Source organism: Mesocricetus auratus, unplaced genomic scaffold (genome assembly GCF_017639785.1).
Source record: "Mesocricetus auratus isolate SY011 unplaced genomic scaffold, BCM_Maur_2.0 Super-Scaffold_15014, whole genome shotgun sequence".
Taxonomy (NCBI): Eukaryota; Metazoa; Chordata; class Mammalia; order Rodentia; family Cricetidae; genus Mesocricetus; species Mesocricetus auratus.
The window spans coordinates 6,423,054-6,447,367 of NW_024429186.1; the positions used below are offsets into that span (position 1 = coordinate 6,423,054).

The 24,314-nt window shown below is 52.5% G+C and overlaps 1 protein-coding gene across 10 annotated transcripts in view; it reads right to left on the minus strand.

Moving 5' to 3' along the window:
- Pacs2 (phosphofurin acidic cluster sorting protein 2) overlaps nt 1-24,023 on the minus strand; it is a 60,725-nt gene extending 36,702 nt beyond the window's left edge. For 7 of the 10 annotated variants that reach the window (XM_040742345.1, XM_040742343.1, XM_040742337.1 and 4 more), the window contains exon 1: nt 23,860-24,022. In XM_040742345.1, coding sequence (XP_040598279.1) covers nt 23,860-23,978 — 119 coding nt within the window. In that variant the 5' untranslated portion in view covers nt 23,979-24,022. Of the gene's footprint in view, nt 1-23,859 lie in introns of all 10 variants that reach the window. The other 3 variants (XM_040742338.1, XM_040742336.1, XM_040742344.1) reach the window with 2 other exon arrangements.
- Nucleotides 24,024-24,314: the final 291 nt, after the last annotated feature.

Genomic DNA, 24,314 nt, shown 5'->3' on the forward strand with positions numbered 1-24,314 from the left:
TCTTTGGGCCTCTGTGGGCACAGGGCACACATGGTACACAGACACACATACTGGCAAAACACCCACACACATGAAATAAAACTGAGAGCGTGAGCAAGTGTCTGACTAGGACCCTCGGCTGTGACGCTGCATGGAACGACGTCTGACCGCATCAGTCCCTGGGGATGGAAGTACACGTCACAATCACGAGCGGAAGCTACAGCAGGGCTGCTCACAGAGAGCAAACACAGCACCAGGCACTGGCCAGAGGAAGAGCAACCGAGCTCTGGAGATCAAGCTGTGGGTTCCCATGAAGCCACACGCAGCCCTCGGCACAGCACAGCACAGCAGCCCCGGAGGTCCGTTCACACAAAGACCCACACGTGAGCACTCACACAGCTCTGTTCAACAACCTGATGTCCCTCCCATAAGCATTAAGAAACTGCAGTCCAGGGGGCTGGAGAGACGGATGGGTCAACTGTTAAGAGCACTTGTTGCTCTCCAGGGAGTCTGACACCCTCTTCTGGCCTCCCTGGGTACCATAACATAAAATGAAAATAAAAACAACTTTCAAAATGTTTTTTAAAAAAAGGAATTGCGAGTCAGTTATGGCTAACTACAGGAGCAGGACACCTCTGGGTCATCATGCCGGGCAACAGGGCCCAGTGTCATGAAGGTGGCACCGTGCCCATCCATTCTGAAAAGTATGCGTCTGCAAGGACAGAGACCGGTGGCATAGGTGGGCTACGGTTTTCTCTAAAAGGCATCAGTATTCAACTAGACAGGGGACAAGCTGCTAGCACGTGGCACTTAGGAGTAAGGACATTCCCGAGAGAAGACAAGTCAGTGAGATGTGTGCTTTAAAGGCCATGCCGTTATAAAATGCAGCTAGCTCCCCTGACAGGTGGCATGCGTTCACATCTGAAAGCAACCTCCAAGTATCAAGTGTTACTGCAGCCACTCAAAGCATGCTGGAGAGATGCTGGAGAGCTCAGGGATCCATCCCCAGGGCCCACGCAATGCCAGCAGGAGTGACAGGCAACCAGTGTCCCGCGGGCAGAGACAAGGGATCCCTGGAGCAAGTGGGCTAGCTAGAGTAGCCAAATTGGTGAGCTCTGGTTTCAGTGAGACACTCTGCCTGAATACATAAGATAAACAGTGATCACGGAAGACACCAACATAATCTCTGGCTTCTACACGCATTTACACTCCAGAGAACCTAGGTAACAAAGAGGACCCTAGGAGACACATAGAAGAGAAAAAGAAAAGATCTCCTGAGTAAACTGGGAGTGGGGGGGGGCAGGGGGAGGGTGGAAGAGAAGAGGGAAGGAGGGAAGGGGAGTGAGGAAAATGTATAGCTCAATTAAAAAAAGTTTTAAAAAGTGTTCAAGGAAGGAGGAGGAGGACAAAGCAGCAGCAACAGTAGCTGCTGCTGCTCAGAACAGAGCTCACAGTCACACTGGACCACAGTGTGAGACCCCGTCTCAAAAGAACCAAACCAAAGCAAACCAAAACGAATCAGCTTGGTGCCCAGGCCTGCAGAGCCTTCTTTGGTGCAGCATACACCAACAAGAGTTAGCAGGTGTTCTCTGCGTAAGGACAGAGGGTCTTCTTGCAGACAGAGCTCGCACTAGCCCTGTGCGCACTACACTGCTTTCCCATTGTCCTGAGGAGGTGGTGCATGTGCCCGAACTCTGCTCTCCCCTTACTGCCAGGGCTGCCTCCCATGCCAGCTGGATGATGGCTTCCCTCTTGTGGGAAGCTAGGTAAGGGTATGAACAGGGCAGCTCTGGGGAGACCTAAGTAGAGGTGACCTCTGTCACTTTTTGGTGGCAGACCCTTTGCTCACTCCCTTGCCTCCGCAAAGACAGAACCCAGGCAGCCAACTTGAATGTGGAAACAGAAGCCATCACCAAGAATGAAGTACCACACGGCCAGGCCTGTACCAGACACCTGCCCGTCACACATCAAAGAAGGAAGCATGGCTAACCCCGCGCTTCACTTTTGGTTTCCAGTTACAGAAACATTGTGGGCCCTAGACCACTAGGGATGGCCTGGGTAGGCATGCTACCCACAGCGTGAGACACAGTCCATTGTTCATGGGCTAGATCTGACGGCCAGGCAGGCTATGGTAATACCAGTTAAGTAATGAATGTTTGTTTTTCCCCTAACTCCCAGGGTGACAGACCGAGGAGTCAAGGAAGGTGGAGTCCCGTGAGGAAGGAGCCTGCCGGCAGCTCTGCTCTTTCTGCCAGGTGAGGACATAAAAAGATGGCTAATGACCCAGGAAGTGACCCCACCAGACACTGAATCTGCCAGTGCCCCGATCTTGAATGTGTAAGTTCAGGAGTGTGAGGACCGGTTTCGAGCCTCCACCTCTAGTAATCATCTAACGTTAAAAGCACTCAAAGTCCCTCTGCTGACACAGACCAACCCATCTTCAAGATGGCGTGTCTATCTCATGTGCATTCCAGAACTGGCTTGCCAGAACAATGTGTAGAATTTTATGAGACCAAATTTCATGTAGGCACAAGTGACATTTAATGACCCTGAGTCTTTGCTTCTCTGTTTCGTGCCTGAGATTCCATAAGACAAATCTCATTTATTCTGTGTGAATCCCAACCTAGGACATGCCATAGCCCTTTTCATTTTTTATTTCATTTATTTACTTATTTTTAAGATTTATTAGGTATACAGTGGTCCATCTGCATGTACGCTGCAGTCCAGCAGAGGGCGCCAGGTCTCATTACAGATGGTTGTGAGCCACCATGTGGTTGCTGGCAATCGAGCTCAGGATCTCTGGAAGAACAGCCAGTGCTCTTAACCGCTGAGCCATCTCTCCAGCCCCGAGCTCTTTTTATTTTATACGGAGGCAAAACCTCACTAAGTGGCCTGGGCAGTCCTCCTGCCTCAGCCTCCTGAGTGCCTGGGTTTACTGCCACTGCCTCATCTGCAGGTGGATCTCTGAGTTCAAGGCTAGACAGGGCTACAAAGAGAAACCCTGTCTCAGAACACCAAACAAACACACCTACCAAAGAGGTTGCCTGAGTTTGTGTCTCTCTGCACTGCCCCATACTTCCAGAGTAGTTTTTGGCAAGAGCTGGGTTAGCTTGGTGTTAACAGCACGTGCTATGTGAGCATAAGGAACAGAGTTCAGATCCCAGCATGTGTATAATCATCACGTGTGTAGACGTGTATACACATGGATATAAACAGCACGTGTACAGACATGTTACACACATGTATAAACAAGCTGGGGATGTAAAGAGCATGTGTATAAACATGTCACATACATGTATATAAACAAGTTGTAACTCTAGCCTCGAAAAGCTGATGCTTCAGGCCTCCACAATGCACAAGCATGTGCACCCACATAAACGTGTGCGTACACGGAGACACATATAATAATTAATAAAAAATAACGGTTTAAATAGCTCTTTTCTAGCTTCAAACATACAACTTCTGATGTCTGCTCTGAAAACTGTGTGCTGATGCAACACTGCCTGGAATTTTCTACAGGGAGACTACAAACTTTGGTAGGGATTGGATAACAAATTATATGAGTTTACACACACACACACACACACAGACGTATCTTGGGGATAGCACTAGGCCTCTTACAACACATACCTTGAAGACAGGATGTACCTGCATTTTTAATGGGACCCACCACATAAGGTCAAGAATAGAATTGTCCACCTGAGACATCATGATGCTCAAAATATTTTGGACTCTAGAACATTTTTGGACTTCTCAACTGATAATTTACTTTCTCTGGAAAATTATCAAATTTTCATGCTTATTTGACAATGCTGTGTTTGATATTTTGGTTTTTGTTTTTAGTCAGGGTCTCATTATGCCACCTGGCTGGCCTGGAACTCTCTCTGTAGACCAGGCTGGCCTTGAACACACAGAGAGCAGTCTGCTTCTACCTCCCGAGTGCTGGGATTAAAGGTATATACCATATCCAGCTGGTATTGTTTTCTGGTTTTCTTTATTGTGTGTGGCGTATGTGTACACATGTTCATGCATGTGCACACATATATAGGGAGGCCATAGATCAACATCAACTATCTTTGATTATTTTCCATGTTATATTTTGAGACAGGGTTTCTCACTGCATCTGGAGCTCACCAATTGGCTAAACTACCCTCAGATTTGTCCAAGTATATGTCAGAATGCTCTATGTATAGTGTAGATGGACTATATTTATGTCATCTGTCTGTGGCATGTGAGCCATTTTGCCTCCTGGCTACTGTGAATATCATGGCCATGCTTTAGTTGTTTTTTGTTTTTGTTTTGTTTTGTTTTAATGGAACTGTGCTATGCGGTGGTGGCTCATGCCTTTAATTCCAGCACTCGGAAGGCAGACGCAGGTGGATCTCTGTGAGTTCCAGGCCAGCCTGGTCTACAGAATGAGTTCCAGGACAGCCAGGACTACACAGAGAAACCCTGTCCAAAAAAAAAAAAAAGAAAGAAAGAAAGAAAGAGGGGATGGATGGATGGAGGAAAGGAGGGGGGAGAAAAGAAGAAAGGAGAAAAAAGGAAATAAGAAAAGAAAGAAAAGGAGAGGAGAGGAGAGACTAGAAGAGGAGAGAAGGAAGACAGGCTGCTCTTCTACTGTGCCTGAGTTTGGTTACCACTTCAAGTGCCCAAATCAAGAGGCTCACAACTGCCTGGAATTCCAGCTCCAGGGGATCTGGTGCCCTCTTCTGGCCTCCATGGGCATCTGCGTGCAAACATGGCATACACTTAACAGAAGCATACAAATGCATATACATGAAAGTAAAAACCAAGCCTTTAAAAAAAGGAAGCCTCTTGTGAAGAGGACTGGCCTACAGTTGTCTTCCATACACAGGGCTCTACAGCCACAGAGGAAGTGAGGCTCTCTCTCCCCACCTGGATGTAGGAGCACACTATCATTCACGAGATGACTCTGGGCAGAAAGACAGCAGAGGACACAGGGACACACACGGATGGACACACACACACACACACACACACACGGATGGACACACACACACACACACACACACACACACACACACACACACACCCCCACTGGCCTCTCTAAAACAAAAAGTTCCACAAGACACAAAAGTACAAACAGTTGAGAGAGAAGACATCCACATGGTCAGGGACAGCCCCCTCGGTGAACTATCCACCCAGTAAGAGACCCTCTGGGATACAGGGTGTGGGGCTGGCAGGGAAGGTCAAGGCAACGTTCAGTAGTCCCTAGGGTCTGGGAGCCGATGTGTGCCTGAGCAGGGCAGTGACAAGGGCCGACAGCAGACTCACTGCCAAGTTCTTGCTGTGCATGTGTCTCTGGCCACTTCTCATCCATCCCTCTAAGTGGCAGGGACTCAGTGTCTGCTTGCACCCACATGGGGACCAAGAAACAAGCCAGATGTCCTGTGCCCCAGGCACCTGGCATGGCTCCTCTGGAATCTGAAGGCTGGGGTTTCCTCAGCTGCTGACCCAGGAAAGCCAACCAGAAACTCCATCTTGGGCCTCTAGGGCCTTCTCATCCCTTGCTCAAGTCTCTGTCTTGACCCTTTCCCTTTAAAACAAAAGGTTCCACGGGCCTGAGTGGTGCCCTGACCACCAGGGGCCACACTAGGTCCTTGTTGCCCTTACCTCCCCATCTTCTAGGTGCCCACTGGTCCTTCCCAGCCCTCTGTCCAGTCTGTCCCAGAGGGAACTCTGACCTGGGACTCCTCACCACTGCAGACAGATTCCCTGCTCTCCCTGGGGTTCTATGGTCCCGTATCAGTAACAGAAGACAATGGGCAAAGGCCCTGGGGAGAGACCTGTCACCTGTCACAGACATCCCCAGGAATATGCTGGAAGGCATGAGCAGGTATGGAAGGCTCATCCACAGGGGTACTGAGAGCCCAGCATCTCTCGATCATGGGGGAGGGGTGAACATGGAGAGAGGGCCTGGCCAATGACCCTTGAAATCGACGCAAGCGGTGAGGCAGACGGCACAGGCAGGCTCCAGAGCCACTCCAGTCTACGTGGTGGCTCAGGGAGCAGACACCTGGGCTGACCCTCACACAGTAAGTTCCTAGTGGTAAAGTACCAAACCTTTCAGACACGTGGTCACCCCAGGCTAAGTAAGGGAGCCCTGCCTCAGGTGACACTCAGTTGAAAGGTCGCATGGAAAAGGAAGGCCTGTGGAAAAGAGCAAACCCAGTAGAGAAATGGGTGACAGGGAAGCAGGGCCATCAGCTCGGGGGGGCTGGCTAGCGGGGGAGGTGTGTAGACGCCACACTTGCTGCTGTGACTCTAAGCGCTCTAGCCACAGCAGCAGCTCCTCAGACGAGCAGCTCAAGTCTGCGAACACAAAACACACGCATACACCTACAGGCCGGGAAGAGGCCATCCGGCAGCAGGACAGCTCTAGAGAGGGCACCGTGCATCCCGACACCACTGTAGACTCACAGGACAGCCCGGGGACGCCAACTCAGAACCTGCACGCTGTCACTCTCCTGTGCCCTGTGACTGGCCAGCCTTGCTTACTTAGCTCATTCCCTACTGCCTGGACTCTCACCAGGGAGCACGTTACAGGATATACTATCTCTATAGCCATACACTCTCTTGATAGCCATCAATGTATACCCAGGCAATGTCACCACCAGAGAATATCCTGCCCAGAGCGGGTGACAAGTGGCCACTTTGCACCACCCTAACAGCACTATGGAAACTGAGGACATAAAAGTATTTCATGGATTTCAGAAACCACACTAGCACCTTGGCTGGTCCTCTGAAAACACTGATTTCCACACAAAAGGTTGTGACCTCTGTCTCACAGAGGACTAAACTGGGGGCCCCAAACCTGCTGACCACATGTTTGTTGGAGGAAAACTTGAAGGACCTTTTGTTCCAGGCACAGCCCCCTCACACATGCCTGTCCACGTGGGAGCTGGGCCTGTGGCGGCGGCTGGCCATTTGTCTCTCATGCCCTACAGACAGAGAAATACCACATGCCAGCACCCTGGAGGCCAGGCAGGGTGGTGCCTACTCCTGTGCAGCTCCAAGTGTCAAGGCTGCAAATGCGACTCTGCCATTCCTCACTGCAGTGAGCGTCCGAGAGACTTGCTAAAAGTCCTGGAGGGGCAGGCTCTATTCACTGCACCTCCCACACCTGCTGACCTCCTCCCGTGTGGCCTGGGACAGCTGCCAGTCCTCACGGCCGGCTGTTTCCTCCACAGTGCCTGGATCTTACCTGGACATGGGTACCCCTGGGTAATGACAGAAGTTGAGGGGTGCCTCCTCAATGTCCCCACTGGACGGCACTCAGGGCTAGGGTAGCTACCACAGAGGGCAGGGGTCAGTGGGCTGGGACTAGGCCAGGTGACCATCCACCCACCGGGCCTCTCCACCCCCACCTTCCCACCCCATCAGGGGCCAGCCCCATCAAGGAGGGCAGCAGAGAGGGAGGAAAAGAAGACAGTACCGTCAACAAGGAGAATGCATTTGTGTAATGTCTGCTGAGAGTGCAGGAAGCCTCCACAGGGCTCTGTGGGAAAGGCTGGAGATGCACATAGACCTTAACTTGGGGCTGCACTCACCACGGGCATCACCTATTCTAGATCCTGCCACCAGGGGGCTCTGTGCTCACATCTACAGGGCCTGACCTTGCAGCCCAGTGAAACAAAGGCCCCAAAGGGATCCCCATTCTTCCATCAGAGCCGGGCGCAATGCATGTGTGCCATGCACCTGACAGGCGACAGAAGGGAGTCTCTCTCTGCTCTGCTCCTATTTCCTGTGTCACACACGGGTAAGCAACTGGGAGTGGTGACAGCGGATCTTGGCTGGACTGAGACGCTGGCAGAGCTCCGGGGTGTCTATGACAGCATTTGCAGGCACTACCAAACCATGAGCACACCGAGCTCATCACTGAGCCACCGACAGTCAAAGCTGGAGCAGACTATTGGAAGGCGATGGGACTCTGGGAGGTGGGACATGGCTGGTGGGAAGACGTCATCCTGGAGTCTACCTTGACCTGACCCTTTCTTGTCTCCCGCAAGTGAGCAGGTCTCCCCTACCACGACCTGCTGCCGCTATGTTCTGCCTTCCCACAGGGTTAAAAAACCAGCAACCATAAACTGAAACATCTGAAACTTAAAAAATACAAGTTTTCTCCTTAAAAATGTTTCTGTCACAGGCCAGTGGTGGCTCACTCTTTAATCCCAGCATTTGGGAGGCAGAGACAGGTGGATCTCTATGAGGTCGGCCTGGTCTACAGAGTGAGTTCCAGGACAGCCAGAGCTACACAGAAATCCTGTCTCAAGAAACCAAGAAAAAAATGCTTCTGTCAAGTCTGTCACAGTGACAGTTAATACACAGACTTGTGTGTGTGTGTGTGTGTGAGAGACTTAACATAGACTGTGTGTGTGTGACAGAGTTAACACACAGACTGTGTGTGTGTGTGTGACAGAGTTAACACACAGACTGTGTGTGTGTGTGACAGAGTTAACACACAGACTGTGTGTGTGTGTTTGTGTGTGACAGAGCTAACACACAGACTCTGTGTGTGTGTGTGTGACAGAGCTAACACACAGACTGTGTGTGTGTGTGACAGAGTTAACACACAGACTGTGTGTGTGTGTGTGACAGAGCTAACACACAGACTGTGTGTGTGTGTGACAGAGCTAACACACAGACTGTGTGTGCGTGTGACAGAGTTAACACACAGACTGTGTGTGTGTGTTTGTGTGTGACAGAGCTAACACACAGACCGTGTGTGTGTGACAGAGCTAACACACAGACCGTGTGTGTGTGACAGAGCTAACACACAGACTGTGTGTGTGTGTGACAGAGCTAACACACAGACTGTGTGTGTGTGACAGAGTTAACACACAGACTGTGTGTGTGTGTCAGAGTTAACACACAGACTGTGTGTGTGTGCGTGTGTGTGTGTGTGACAGAGTTAACACACAGACTGTGTGTGTGTGTGTGTGTGTGTGTGTGTGTGTGTGACAGAGCTAACACACAGCACAGACGGGGCAGGCAGGAGCTGTAACACAGAACAGAGGCCAGCCTAGCTGGTGGCTACCCTTGTGGTGGGTGGGGTAGCTTCCTTCTCGCAGACCCCACCAGGTTTGCTGGGTTATATGAGGAAGCCCGCCCCAGCACTCAGCCCGTCTTTTGGGAGGTACTGAGGGCAGAAGACAAGCCCCCGGAAGGAAGAGAAGGCATAGAGCATGGCTATGGGGCACTGAGGGGAGCCCTGTCACCCCAGAAGACAGGCAGGGCTCTGTGTGGGCCAGATCCCCAGTCACCTCACAGTCACCTGCAAACCCCTCCAGCCAGTACTCTCCCGTGCCTGAAGTCCTTCAGGGATGGATGCTATGAGCGCAAGCATCCGTCATGCCCTTAGTGGCAGTGGCTTCTCTGATAGAGGGATCTAAGCTGTCGGTCAGGCACTGGGCCAGCCTCATGAAGCCTCCTACAAGGTCTGGTAGACCCCACACAGCAGGCCTCTGGCCTAAGCAACCACCCTGTGGCAGCCGCTCTGGAGTATGAAATCTGCAACCACAAGAGATGTCTCCAACTAGGAAGGAGAGAGTGCGGGGAGTCACCAGCCCTGGGAACATCTAGACTTTAGAGAGGTGCCAACACCTTTCACCTGCTGTCCCTCCCACGGTGATTCACAGGACAGAGGGTGAAGGTGAAGGGTGGGCAACAATGAAACACAAGGCAGGTGTGGTGGTGTACACACCTGTAATCCCAGGACCATCAGACTGTACTAACTGACAGCCGGTCTCAAAAACAAACAAGCAAAAAGAAAGGAGCACAGGCTGGGTAGACACCGACGGACACACTGTTTACTGTGCCTTCAACCCCGTGATAGGTAATCTCCACCATCAACTTGACAGACTCTGAAAAGCACAGAAGAGACTAGTGTACCTTTAGACGTGCCTTCAGGGTGTGGAGGGCAGAAAGACACACCCAGAGTGTGGGAGGCACCGACACATCTGGAAACAGTCAGGATAAAGAAGGAAAGGAAGAGAGCCTCTGCTTCTGGTCTGCTGTGAGGTAAACACCTGTGCTTAAGCTGCCCACTCAGCTACAGAGAACTGGATCCTCTAAAACTGTGAGAAAAATAAACCCCTAGTCCCTTAAACTGCTGCTCTCGGGTCACTCCAAACGGTCTTACTAGCTCAAATGGTCAGCTCTCCAAGGAGAACCCAAAGCTGCCTGCCCCAGGTGGGTCCCAGGCCATTTTAACAACCGCTCGGCAGTTGGCTGGCACCGGCAGGGCAGGGCAATCCCTGACAGTTTCCACAGGGCTTGCCCAGCCCTCTCAGGTGGTGCCATACGGGAACGCCTCCAATGAAGCAGCACCCCAAGACAGACCCAACACCTACCGGACAAAGGCACCTCTGGAGGATACAGTGGGGTAACCCCAAGACAGACCCAACACCTACCAGACAAAGGCATCTCTGGAGGACACAGTGGGGTAACTCCAAGACAGACCCAACACCTACCAGACAAAGGCACCTCTGGAGGACACAGTGGGGTAACCCCAAGACAGACCCAACACCTACCAGACAAAGGCATCTCTGGAGGTCACAGTGGGGTAACTCCAGCTAGCTGATCACAAGAGTGAGCACCAAGGTACCTGGGGTGAGCCTCAAAGGCACCAATAAAGGGGGGGCAGGGCAAACCAAGCAAGCCTTAAAAGAAGGGAAGCCGTGTGTGTGTCTTGTGTTCTCCAGTCATTTGCTAGGAATCATGGATCAACAGGGAAGGCTGTAATGCCGCCCTGCCCACAGGTATGGGGTGCGGGACAGGTAAGAAGACAACGGAAAAGTGCACACACTCCAGGCTCCCAACCCCTGAAAATAAGAGGGTGGTGGAGTGGAACCATGAGACTGTCTTCAATTTCTTCCTGCTCCCACCGCAGAAAGACACTCAGGACAGACATTGCAGTGAATCAGAACTGCTTCCCCGGGACACAGGAGGAGAGGTTAGTTACTGGATGGAGCGAATCGCCGTGCAGCAGAGAACTCACACACCACAATCCAACCAACATGCTCAGACTCCAGGGGCCACCTGCGAGAACACACAGGCCATAACTTCCCTCCCATCTGTCCTAGGCTGAGCCGTGAGGCCTCACGCAGGGGGAAGTACTGGAGACCCAGAACCCACCAGGGCTCAGCTAGGCCCTATGCCCCTTCTCGGCTCAGCTGTTACAGTCCGAGAACATGATCCACACAGTAAGGGCTTCACAGCAAATGCCTGTGCTTCCCTTCAGGGAGGTTCCACGGCCCAGCTGCCTCCTCATAACCTCAGGCTACACAGGCAAATCCTGACCGTGGAAGGCTGAGAGCTCACCGGGGCCTCCCACTAACGACGTCCACAGAGCCAAGAGACTCATGCTCACGGAGTCAGCTGGCAAAGCCACCTGTGCTTGGGGCTAAGGCTTTGGAGAACAATGACCACACTTCTAAAGCACAGCCCATGGGGAGAGATAAAACAACTGCACATAAACAGCTGGACTCCAGAGCTCAGAGGGTGGAGCAGGCAGCCTCAGACAGATGGCCTGGACTGGGCTCGATGCTGGGTGCAGGCCTCGGAGCAGCCCAGAAACTGAGGGGAGTGACCAGGCAGCCTCCACCCAGGAGGGGATTGAGCAGAAAAGGGGAAAACACTTAAGCCAGAACAAGGAAAGCCATGTTCATATGCCAGAGTCCCAAGGAGACTAAAAAACATGTCAATGACACATCCTGTCTACTCAGACTGAAAGGAAAGCGCTTAGAGTAACAGAGGAGGTACATTACCACATGGAACACAGAGCACGCTTCCTACAAGCATCTCAAAACCATGACAAACATAAGCCAGAGGCCGGGCGTTGGTGGCGCACGCCTTTAATCCCAGCACTCGGGAGGCAAAGGCAGGTGGATCTCTGTGAGTTCCAGGCCGGGCTGGACCGACAGCCTCTGAAACAATACAGAGAAACCCTGTCTTGTAAAACCAAAAAAAAAAAAAAAAAAAAAAAAAAGGTAAGCCAGAAGGCCAGTGATGAGCGAATAAACTATCGAGAATCTGTAAGTGTAAGAGGGACACTGACACACTGCCTCACTCACAAGACTGGAGGACATGCTCCAGGAAAGAGAAAGTTACTCCACAGGCAGCAATGGGATGCAGCGGTGAACCAAGTCAGGGAGCCGCCGCATACCCAGAGACTGCCGAGGAGAACCAAGGCCCAGTGAGCCCACATGAGAAGTCTGCCTGCCAGGGCTCACCTTGCAGAGGGAGGAAGCGGTGCCTGGCTAAGTGCTAAGCTTCACATTTTAAGGAAATAAAATTAGTGACTTAGAAACGCAACTTCTTGCTGGGCAATGGTGGCGCACGCCTTTAATCCCAGCACTCGGGAGGCAGAGGCAGGCGGATCTCTGTGAGTTCCAGGCCGGGCTGGACTGATAGCCTCCAAAACAATACAGAGAAACCCTGTCTCGTAAAAACCAAAAAAAAAAAAAAAAAAAAAAAGCAACTTCTTTTTACTTTTTAAGATTTATTTAGTTTTATTTCATGCCTCTGATTTGCCTGCATATAAGTATGTGTACCATAGGCATGCCTGGGACCTCAGAGTCCAGAAGAGGGTGTTGGATTCCCTGTGACTGAACTCACAGACAGTTCTGAGGTGCCATGTGGGTACTGGGAACTGAGTCTGGGTCCTCTGAAGTGCTCTTAACCACTGAGCCACCTCTCTACTCCCTAGAAACTTAATTTTTAAATAGTAAATCTATTTTGGTAAACCTTTAATCATTTTTCAGGAGAAAATGAGGAAAAAACTACCAAGGAAAAACCAAAATAAAGCACAAAATGACAAAACTCAATGCAAACATATCAGTGACTACACATATAGGACGTACATGTCGCTAAAAGCTAGCCCAGGGACTGGTGAAATGACTCAGTGAGTAAAGGCCCTCGCCACCAAGCCTGACACTTGAGTCCCAACCGCAAGGACTATATGGACATAACTGACTCTTTCAAGTTGTCCCTGACCTCACACATTCTATAGTACAGACACATAAGCAAGTGTACACACACATGCACACACAGCAAGTATACACACACACAGCAAGTGTACACACATACAAGCAATATACACACACAAGCACACACAGCAAGTGTACACACACAAGTGTATACACACAAGCAATTGTACACGCACGCACACACACACACAAATAAATGCAGAAAAATTGCAGAGGGCTGGAGAGATGGCTCAGCTGTTAAGAGCACTGGCTGCTCTTCCAGAGGATCCCGGTTCAATTCCCAGCGACCACACAGTGACTCACAACTGTCTTGTGACTCCAGTTTCAGGGGACCTGACACCTTCACACAGACATACATGCAGGCAAAACACAAATGCACATGAATTTAAAAAAAATGCAAAGGAGGCAACTCATAGTTCAGCATACACTGCTCTTGTAGAGGATCAGTGTTTGGTTCCGGCTCCCAATCTCCTAAAACTCCAGGTCCAAGGCATTGACACCCTCTTCTGGTCCCTGCTGGCACCCATACTCACAGACACACACACACACACACACACACACACACACACACACAGATAGACATGCACACAGACACATAATTATTTTAAAATCTAAAAGAAAAAAATTAAGGCAGGCTGGGTTCAACAATCCTAAGACCACAGCCAAGACCCAGAGCCCAGTGTGCAGAGACAACAGCAGAGCCAAGCTTAGGTGATGAGGAGTCCAGGTGAAGCCCACGGATGAGATAAAGGAGAACTTCAGGGAAACTGAGGCAAGGTTGGCCCTGCAGATCTCAGAACCATCTTCAAGACTGGATTCCTGAACTACATGCCAAGGTGGGCCTGGGACAGACAGACAGACAGACAGACAGACAGACAGACAGACAGACAGACAGACAGACAGACGCACAGACACAGACACAGACACACACACACACACACACACACACACACACACACACACACAAGGCCGCTCTGAGGAGGAGAGCTTAGCCTGGAGGGCCCTGAGATGGTGCTGTCTGACCCTTAGTTCCTAGGGGCTGCTAGGCAGTCTGTCCCTGTAGCATGTGTGACTATCCTGAAGAGATGATGCCTTGCCTACAGGGTACCACTGTAGCAGAATTCCCAAATCTCATTGCCCTGCACAGTTTCCTATGTTTGTCCCTTCCCACAAATGACCTGGGTGTCACTAGGCTCCAGCTAGTCTCCCGATTCTCTAATGAAATCACCCTGCAGGTGTGACTGCACCCTTGACTCTGACACCATCTGCCCTCCACGGGACCTACCACAATATGGCAATACCTGCCGTGGACCAGCAGGATGCTTTTATGTTCAAATGATTTTCCCAGCTTTATTTCCTTCTCTGCATTTCCCCCCTTAATTACCACTGCTATCCTTTTCCTCTCTCCTCGCTTTTCCCCACAGGGCTGAATGAAACCCATGACCTTAGGTACACTAGGCAAGTACTCTACACCCGAGTCACACCCCTGAACCCCAAAAGATGACTTTTAGAAAGTGGAGCCTCTGCCCTTGGTGAGCTAGGTTGGAAGAACTGTAGCTTTGTAGTGAATACCCCAAGTTGTCCCCCAAGACTGACCTGACTAAGGCCTTGTGAGAAGTCCTGTAGATGGCTGCATGTCATCTGGCTAACAGCACGGCAACCCCTCAAAATGCCCAGAACTCTGGCCCCTGACTTTACCACTGTAAACGAGGAGACTGACTCAGGATAGAGGCAGGAGGCAGGTGCCTGACTGTATGTATGCTGGCCTGGATTCTGGGGCTTTTGTCCAGGTGCCATGTTGGACACACAGGATCTGAGAGAAGCCAGGAGAGGACAAGGTTGAAGGCCATGCCACAATGCCACTAAGCATCTATCTGTACCCAATATGGCCAGCTATACCCAGGAACCCCATAAACTGCAAGCTTATCGCAGTATGGCCAGCTATACCCAGGAACCCCATAAACTGCAAGCTTATCGCAGTATGGCCAGCTATACCCAGGAACCCCATAAACTGCAAGCTTATCGCAGTATGGCCAGCTATACCCAGGAACCCCATAAACTGCAAGCTTATCGCAGTATGGCCAGCTATACCCAGGAACCCCATAAACTGCAAGCTTATCGCAGTATGGCCAGCTATACCCAGGAACCCCATAAACTGCAAGCTTATCGCAATCTGTTCTTGCACTGTGATGCATTGTGCCCAACAGCTGACACTTTGATTGACACAGCTTGCTGAGTACCAGTTACGGCCAGTCAGGGCTACTGACAGCCCAGCTGCACCGGGGTCACAGGAAGACCCAGTGGCAGCTTTCATCCTAGTCTCTCCCTCTGCCCCATGAGAATGCAGGGAGAAAACTGAAGTGGAGCTCCCAACTGCATGTCTGTGGATCCAATGATGCCTGGGGTCAACCATCTCTATAGCAACAGAAGCAGTGATGTCCATATCTATTCATTATCCTTAAAGCAACTAGAAGATGTTAAAAGGGAAATTCATAGGGAATTTATATACACTGTTTTTAAATTCTGAACAAAGTCAACTTTATTGAGATATCTAGTTACCTTGTCTTCCCCCCACTGAGGGCAACCTGCCTTCCACAGAAAGGTGTGGAGGAATCACAGCCACCGTCCTAACAGGGAGCCCCCAAATGGAGCACACCCCACTTAGCAAGGCAGCCTGGGCTCCTGCTTTAAGTGCAGAGCATCCGAATGGAGCCCTCCTGCAGCCTTGAGCAGTCAGAGCGCAGATTCCCCAGTTGGCGGTGCAGCTGTTCCTGCTGGCCTGCCAGACCCCGCCTCAGGCCTCTGCATGGTGGTGGTCATGTGGGCTGGTGACAGGGCCAGGGCAGAGCTCCATAAGGGCAGCTGGAATGTCTGCATCGAGTGGGGGTGTGCACACAGGCCTGGGAAGAACTGGGAGGTAGTGAGTGTTCTCCTGGTGTTACTGCTTCCCTCTCTTGGGGAAAGGTGTCCTCCAGGAGACAAAACATCAACTAGTGAAAGCAAAGTGAGGGTGACTGCCAGCTGCTCCTCAGGTCACAGGAAGGCCAGATGCTCTTCCCCAACAGGAGCCTGGCCTCAGGGACTATTCTACGGCCATGGGAAGGGGCTCCCTTCATCTTCCTGTGTCCATGACTCTGTGGCAGACTCCCCATTGTCCAGGGCCACTGTTCCTCAGTGCGGGGAGGTCCCCCAGAGCAGCCCTCAGAACACCTCCCAGGTCCTGGTTATCTGGAGGTCAGGGTCCTGGGAAGAAACCTTCACAAGTCAAAGCCTGACCCTGTATGTCCCCAGATGTCCCATCGCCAATTAAAGAAGATTCTAAATGCTTCCATGACATACCAGAGATGAGCCAAAGCGTATAGAGCAGCTGTCCAGTCTTCCATGCTCTCTGGATGTGCACGGGAGTAATTAGAACAGAGGCATCAAGTCCTCCCTACCCCAGCAGACAGTCTCAGCCAAGCCATAACTAACTATGCAGGACACTGCAAGTGGGCAGATGCCAGCTCTGGTCTCTACACTATCACCAGGAGAGACTGGAAGCCCCAGGGCTTGGGTCTAGAATGAGCGAGGCAGTCCCTGAGCATAGGTCCTGGACCTTCCTACCCATGGCCCCTCTCATCTGCACCTGAGGGCATACACAGACACACAGACACACTCACACACAGACATACACACACACACAGAGACACAGACATATACACAGACAGACACACACACAGACACACTCACACACACAGACACATACACACACAGACACACTCACACACACAGACAGACACACACACACTTCTACTGCTCTGCCTATGCCACCTGAAGCCAGGGCCCTAGAGATTCTCTCCATATGATGTAGCTCTGTCACTTGTACATGTCCACCACAGCACCAAATGAGACCCCAGTTGTTGTATGCAGAGCAGCAGACCTCAGTCTAGAATGTCCTCCCACTCCCAAACCTGCCTCACTGACACCCTGCTCCATCAAACCTTCCTGAGACCAAAGAAAAGAGGGATGGAAATGGGACAACAGCAAGGACCTTGGATTGCAAGGTGCCTCAGCCCGGCCTATTCAGTGATGCCCAGCAACCAAGGCAGTGCGGGCCACAGCTTCTGCATAAAGCCACTTGAGGGAAATGAAGACGTCACAGCACCAAGCCTCACAGGGAGAGTCAGCCTGCTTGGCTAAGAGGATTCCAGACAATAGCCTACACCAGAACAGAGGAGTGGCCACAGGCAACTTTCCCTGGTCATGTCCTAAAAACAGGGTAGGCAGATCAGAGCCATGAAGACCACAGCCATGTGCCAGGCCTATTCTGAATCCACAAGGCCTCTTCAAGGTTCAGTCTTCCCCATCTTCCCACTGATTTGCTAAGGAGATGCTAAGCCCACAGCCTCTTAAACCCAAGTCAGCCTATACAGTGCCTTCCTCCAGCAGAGTCCCCTCTTGAACCTAACACACTCCTCTGCCCACTTCAATCCCCCTCAAGTCCATCTCCAGCTAAACTTATGTCAATCAGGCTCCCAAGCAGCACTCCTTTCCCAAACAAACCTTCAAAATAATCCGGACACTTCCCTTACTCAAAGTAAAATCCACATTCTTTAGCGCATCATCTTGGTCAATTACAACATCCACCGATAGTTAAGTTACTAGGACCAGGCCTGGACTGGAATGAGCAAGACAGACATGATGCAGATCGAGGGAGCTAAGCCTGCAGCATGGAGGTGGGAAAGGAACAGGCCTGGAGGGTCATGCTAGCACATGGAGCGTACAGAGAGGTACAGCGCTTGCTATCCATCGCACCTCCTCACTCGTCTGCTGGCACAAAACGTCTAGTGAGAAAGGCTGACACGTCCACACCCTCATCCGGCACTGCGAGGAAAGTGGGAGACCAGGGAGGAGGCAACAACCAAAGAGAAAAGGGCTGGGAACCCTCAGAACTAAAGAAAACCGCCAGTCCATGAGCCCAACGACTCCAGGAGGGGCCAGCACAAAAGAAATACACGCCGTAACACATCACCAGACAAGCTGTCACCACAAGGAGGTGACCACAAAGCCACTCAACACACGGCCCTCCAGTGAGTCACGACTGCCTAATAGCTGCCTCCTGCACAGCAAGAACACAGGCCACAGCCAGTGGCTGCCCCGAGGGAGATGCTGTCCCTGGAGCCAGCACCAGGCCCCAGAGGACAAGAAAGAGACAAGACACCACTGGATAAAAGAGCACCTCACAGGTATCAAATCCTCCCCAGAGGAAAGCCTCAGGAAGTCTTTCCAGTGCAAGGGGAAGATCCCAGGTCCCCAGGTGTAAGAACACAGGGGGGTAGTGCTACCCAGTAGCTACCTGTATTAACAGCAATGGCGGCATCACCAAGCTTAAGAGGTGTAGAAGTTCACTGCCACAGTAGCACGTGCTAGAGTGAAGAGCTCTCCCGGCTGTATCAGAGAGCTGTGTCGCTCAAGAGAAAGGTAACCCAAGGATGCAGTTAAAAGTTCACCGAGGCCGGGCGGCGGTGGCGCACACCTTTGATCCCAGAACTCAGGAGGCAGAGGCAGGCAGATCTCTGTGAGTTCGAGACCAGCCTGGTCTACAAGAGCTAGTTCCAAGACAGCCTCCAAAACAATACAGAGAAACCCTGTCTCGTAAAACCAAAAAAAAAAAAAAAAAAAAAAAACCAATAGCAATTTATATTTCTACCCGGAGACTGCAAAGTCTAGTTACTTTATTGTGAGTTACCTCAAAGTACTGTACAGCCATGGTTCAGTCTAAAGACCAACACACAAGAGGCACCACAATTATGACCATGCTGGGACTTTATTCCAAGAATAGTGATGAATTCAATCCTAAAACTAACTAAATAAAAATCTTTAATTAAAAAAAAAAACACAGAGCCGGGCGTTGGTGGCACACGCCTTTAATCCCAGCACTCGGGAGGCAGAGGCAGGCGGATCTCTGTGAGTTCGAGGCCACCCTGGTCTACCGAGCGAGTTCCAGGACAGCCTCCAAAACAATGCAGAGAAACCCTGTCTCGAAACCCCCCACCAAAAAAAAAAGCAGAGCTGGAGAGATGGCTCAGCAGTTAAGAACACTGACTGTTCTTCCGGAGGACTTGGGTTCAATTCTTAGCACCCACACGGCGGCTTACAACTGTCTGTAACTCTAGTTCCAAGGGAATCTGATACCTTCACCCCAATGCATATAAAGGTTAAATCAATTATTTAAAAACAAAACAATAGCCGGGCGTTGGTGGCACACGCCTTTAATCCCAGCACTCGGGAGGCAGAGGCAGGTGGATCTCTGTGAGTTCGAGACCAGCCTGGACTACAGAGAGAGTTCCAGGACAGCCTCCAAAGCCACAGAGAAACCCTGTCTCGAAAAACCAAAAAATAAAAAAATAAAAACAAAACAATAAAAAGCACACTAGAAGGTGAAGGGAAAAGATCAGCTGCGCAGACTGAGTGGTGATATCAAACGCCTTTAGTCCCAGTACTTGAGGCAGAGACAGGAGGATCTCTGTGAGTCCCAGGACAGCCTGGTCGACAGAGTGAGTTCTAGAACAGCCAGGGCTACACAGTGAAACCCTAGCCCCAAGAAGAGTCTCAGGGAAAGTTATCCCACTGTCCAGGACCACTGGGAGAGTAGAAGGCCGGACTCTCACCTGAAACAGGAGCAACAAAAGATGACTTTCACTGTGATGTCCACACAGGAACACCGAGGAACGAGTCTGACACAGACACGTGTGACTGACTGGTCAGCAGAACCCACACATGCCTCAGGATACATCAAGGACCTCAGCCAATGCAAGGCACATGGCTGAGAGGAAGCTTGGGGCTGTTCTCTGACAACCACATGCAGCTCAGGAGACTGACTGTTTCTGTCATCACCGTCACAATTAACCCAGTCGGCGGCAGAGCCAGACATAAAACACACTCATAGCCTTGAGATCTCTAAGTCAGAACACAGAAGCAACCAACACAGTGGGCTTTACGAAAACCAAAACTCCTGCTCTTCCAAAACTACGAGAGCTGTACACACAGACCCACTTGAGCTCCAGCGTTGGGAGGCCAGCCTGGGCAACATGTGAGACCAGTCTTGAGTGAAATCACAAAGCACACCCATGAAGAAGAGTGACTAACCCAAGAGCAGAAACACTTCTGCTGCACCAAGGACTCTCAGCTCCATGAGGAACACAGATTCTTCCCAGTAAAAACCAGAAGACACGGAACGGCATATGGGAAAACCCTTGGCATCACCCATTCCCAAGGAGAGTCTAAGGAAAATTTACCACACTGTCCAGGACCACCAGGAGAGTGTTTCTTAAACAATTACCAAATGACAGCCTCAAACTACAAAGACTCTAACGTCTAAAACGGGGGTTTGTTCTTACAAGGGAGTATTTTGTAACAACAAAAAGGAGAGTCGGCTGGCAGAAAAGCATGGATGCATCAAAGACAGCCTCGCTCTGTCCCCATGGCCCTCTGGGGAGATGGTACTGCCTGGGAAGGCAGAGCTGGCAGCGTCAGGAATGACAGAGGGACGGGGACTCCTTGCTGGAATGACAGAGATGTCTGTGCCTTGTACAAACACATCTACAGCAGTGTACACTGTCCAGACACCGAGAGACCCGTCCTCAGAAGAGGTGAGAAAAAGCAGCAGGTGTGCAAAGCTTGGGAGTGGAGTTGACAACCATCAACAAGAAAAGAATTCAAGTGGACGTACAAAGGTCCAAAGCGGTAAAGACCCTACGGAAGAGCGGGTGGAGAACACGCCTAGGAACGGGTAAGGACTCCGGAATCTCAGCAGTACGGCAGGGCAGGACCCTGGCTGTCCCTTGCAGCATGGTGTACCAGGCTGTTGAGGCGAGGCGAACTTGGCAACATGGCTGGAACAGCACTGAGTATCAGGAGTTGAATCCTCCCTCCCACCAGCCCCGGGATGCCTAGCACCCAGCTTCCCCCAGGACAGAGAGAGCTGTCTCACCACCTCCCAGGGAAGGAAGGAGAACTGAAACTCAACCAATGTCAAAGTGAGGGGGGTGGATTCCACCCCCCGGCCCCCCCCACACTCCAGGCCAATTCTGAGGACCACATGTAATTGAAGGGGGCCCTCCCAACAGTTCGAGGTGGGGAAGAGATTACTATTCCCTGTAGAAACTGCTGAGACTCAAGTAGGGGGAAGAAAAGAGAAAGAAAAATTGGCAAAAGACATGAATAGGAATTTCACTAACAAGGAAGTACAAACAGTCTAGATTCATAATCAGAGAAATTCAAACTAAAGCCACAACACTGTTTCACACCCACCAGCTTGGCAAGAATGCAAGGCAGTGAGGATTCTCACCCTGGCGCTGGGGGCCGGGGCTGGCACCACCGCTTTAGGAAGCAACTGAATAGTAACACTGAGCAAGCACACACCCACACCTCTAAATCCTCCTACTTGGCAAGACACGTTCAAGACAGTCCTGCCTGCCACAGGGACGGGCACACACACAGGAGAGAGGTAGGTGAGCCCCCCTCCGCAGTCCCAATGGCAGATTTGTAATAGGGCAGGAACCTGACAATATCCCTTCACAGAAGTCCGGTGTCATCGCTCTGAGGAAATGCTGTGCAGCCACCAGCAGAGATGCGGCTCACAAAATTAAAGACCAGCTAAGCCTGGGCGGACAGGGGAAAGAACTCAGGGAACACAATCGCGATCCTCTTAGCAGACAGCAGAAGGGCAGCACTGGACTGCGCATAGGTGGTCTCAGGGTGTGTGCATGGAGAGGGTGTGTGCACAGGAGAGGGTGTGTGCAGGGGAGGGGGAGTGTGCACAGGAGGGTGTGTGCACAGGAGGGGGAGTGTGCACGGGAGGGGGAGTGTGCAGGGGAGGGGGAGTGTGCACAGGAGGGGGAGTGTGCAGGGGAGGGTGTGTGCACAGGAGAGGGAGTGTGCACGGGAGGGGGAGTGTGTACAGGAGAGGGTGTGTGCACGGGAGGGGGCGTGCGGCAGCAGAGCAGAGAAGGTCACAGCACACAAGACAGAGGACAGGCAACTCTGTACTGAAACAGCATGCTTTTACACATGGAGCATCTGGTCCACACGACCAAGGTCCTCACCACTCCAGAGAAAAGTCTCTCTCCTCTGTCCAGGCCAAAGCCCAGAGCGCCCCTGCATCTGCTGCTCACCCCAGATGCCCCATCCTTCCCTGTGAGCAAGCCTGTCCTCAACCAGCCTTCCCAGACCCCGCTTTCGCCATTAGAAAGGGGGTATTCTAGGTTCTGCAAGAACAGAGACCAGAGCAGACATGAGGGAGCATGCCTACAATCCCTGGACACAGCAGGCAGAGGCAGGAGGATGAGGAGTTCAAGGCCACCCTGGGAGGCAAACAAATTCAAGGCCATCCCTGACTTTAAAACAAAACCCTGTCTCAAAAAAAAAAAAAACAGTCCACCTGGCCAGGTGCTCGTGTCCCACTCCTTTAATCCAAGCACTCAGGAGGCAGAGGCAGGCGGATCTCTGTGAGTTGGAGAACAGCCTGGTCTAATATAGTAACTTCCAGGACAGCCAGAGCTACACGCAGAAAAACCGCGTCTCAGAAAAACAAAAGAAGTCCACCTTTAGAGGAAACATTAAAGAAACTCGGGGGCTGCTAAAGAATACAAGGGGGTGCTCAGGGCAATGATGCAAAGAGACGGAATAAGAGGGGGGAGGGTCCAGCATCCCCCCTCCTCCGGCTTTGATGACTTGGGAGACACTCCCAGCGAGGCACACACTGACCCTCAGGTCTCAGTCTTCCAGATGCCACACAGGTATAGCAATCGTGCTCAGCATCCACCCTTCCTTTCCCAAAGGCGCAGCCAAGACCCAAAAGGGAAAAGCCACTGTGCAGGACCCTGTGTACCCCAACACCACACTCAGAGAAGCCTGCTCAAAGAGCCGCGCAGTGGGAGCCACAAGGCCAACCTGAAGTTCACCTGCGGAGAATTCCTCCCGCTCCCTAGCTTCTCAGTTCACCTGCGGAGAATTCCTCCCGCTCCCTAGCTTCTCAGTTCACCTGCGGAGAATTCCTCCCGCTCCCTAGCTTCTCAGTTCACCTGCGGAGAATTCCTCCCGCTCCCTAGCTTCTCACCTCGGGTTCCTCCCCTGCCCCAGGCGCACTGTCCAGGTTCTGTACCTGGAAGGCTCTTTGGTGATAAGCACTTTCCCTGTCTCCCCAGAGGGAAGCTGTCTAGAGTTCCTCTTTTCCCTCACTAGCACGGGCTCCTGAATAAGATCCAAGTCGAGGAAGAAATCACAAAAAAAAAAAAAAGTTTCCAGCTGGGCAGTAGAATGGGAAGCTGTGGGTCTACATAAAGGTAGGTGCCCAACAGCGTCCGCCCGGTGGGTAAATCTCGTCGAGCCCTTTCCAAGGAGCGAGTGGGAGGTCGCCTACCCGGGGGAGGGAGGCCAGGCTTCTGCGACCTTAAAACTAACAGCTCCAAGCAAAGAGCGGAACGGACTCGCGGCGCTCTCTCCTCAGCTCCCGGCGCAAGGCAGGCAGGTGAAAAAGAGCAGACCCGACCCGCAGGGCACAGGGGAGGCAACGGCGGCGTGTCCCGTGAGCCCCAGGCCCAGGCCTCTGGGGTGTGACAGTGGCCGCTGCACGCGGGAGCAGCGCGGTGCCACTCGCCGAGGGCTCGACCGCTCGAGCTGCCCGAGGTCCGCGGCGCGCTGCCCCGCCCGGGACGCAGGTGTCAAGGTGCGGGCAGAGGCGCTGGCCCGGCGGCCGAGCCACAGGCCCCGCTGCCCCGCCCCGGCCCTCGCCTGGCTCTTGCCCGCGCGCGCTCGGGGGCTCGGGGGCGCGGGGTCCCGGCCCGCGGGCAGGTGCGCGCGGACAAAGCGCGGCGCGGGGGCGTACCTGGGCACGCAGCTGGGGCTGGAGCCGTCCACCTCCCAGGTGGCGAACAGGTTCATGGGCACCGGGGTGTTGAGCGCTCCGGGCGTGCCGGGCAGGCCGAGGCGGCCCCGCTCGGCCATGGCGCCGGCCCCGCCGTCCCTCGGCGGCCTGGGGCTGCGCCGGGCCGCGGGAGCGCGGCGGGCGGGCGGGCCGGGCGCGCGGAGGGCGGCGGCGCGGTCACATGGCGCCGGCGGCCGGGCGGGAGTCGGGCAGGCCCGCGGGCGGTGTCCGGGCAGCGCCCGCGCCCCGCCCCCCCTACCGCTCCGCGCCGCCTATTGGCCGGCGGGGCAGGGCTCGCGCGGCACACCCAATCACCGCCTGCCGGAAGTGAGGCGCGCGCCTCAGGGCGTCTCCGGCGCCCAGCCGCGGGAGCGAGCGCGCGCGCCTGCGCACAGGCTCTGCCCTCCCAGCCAGGG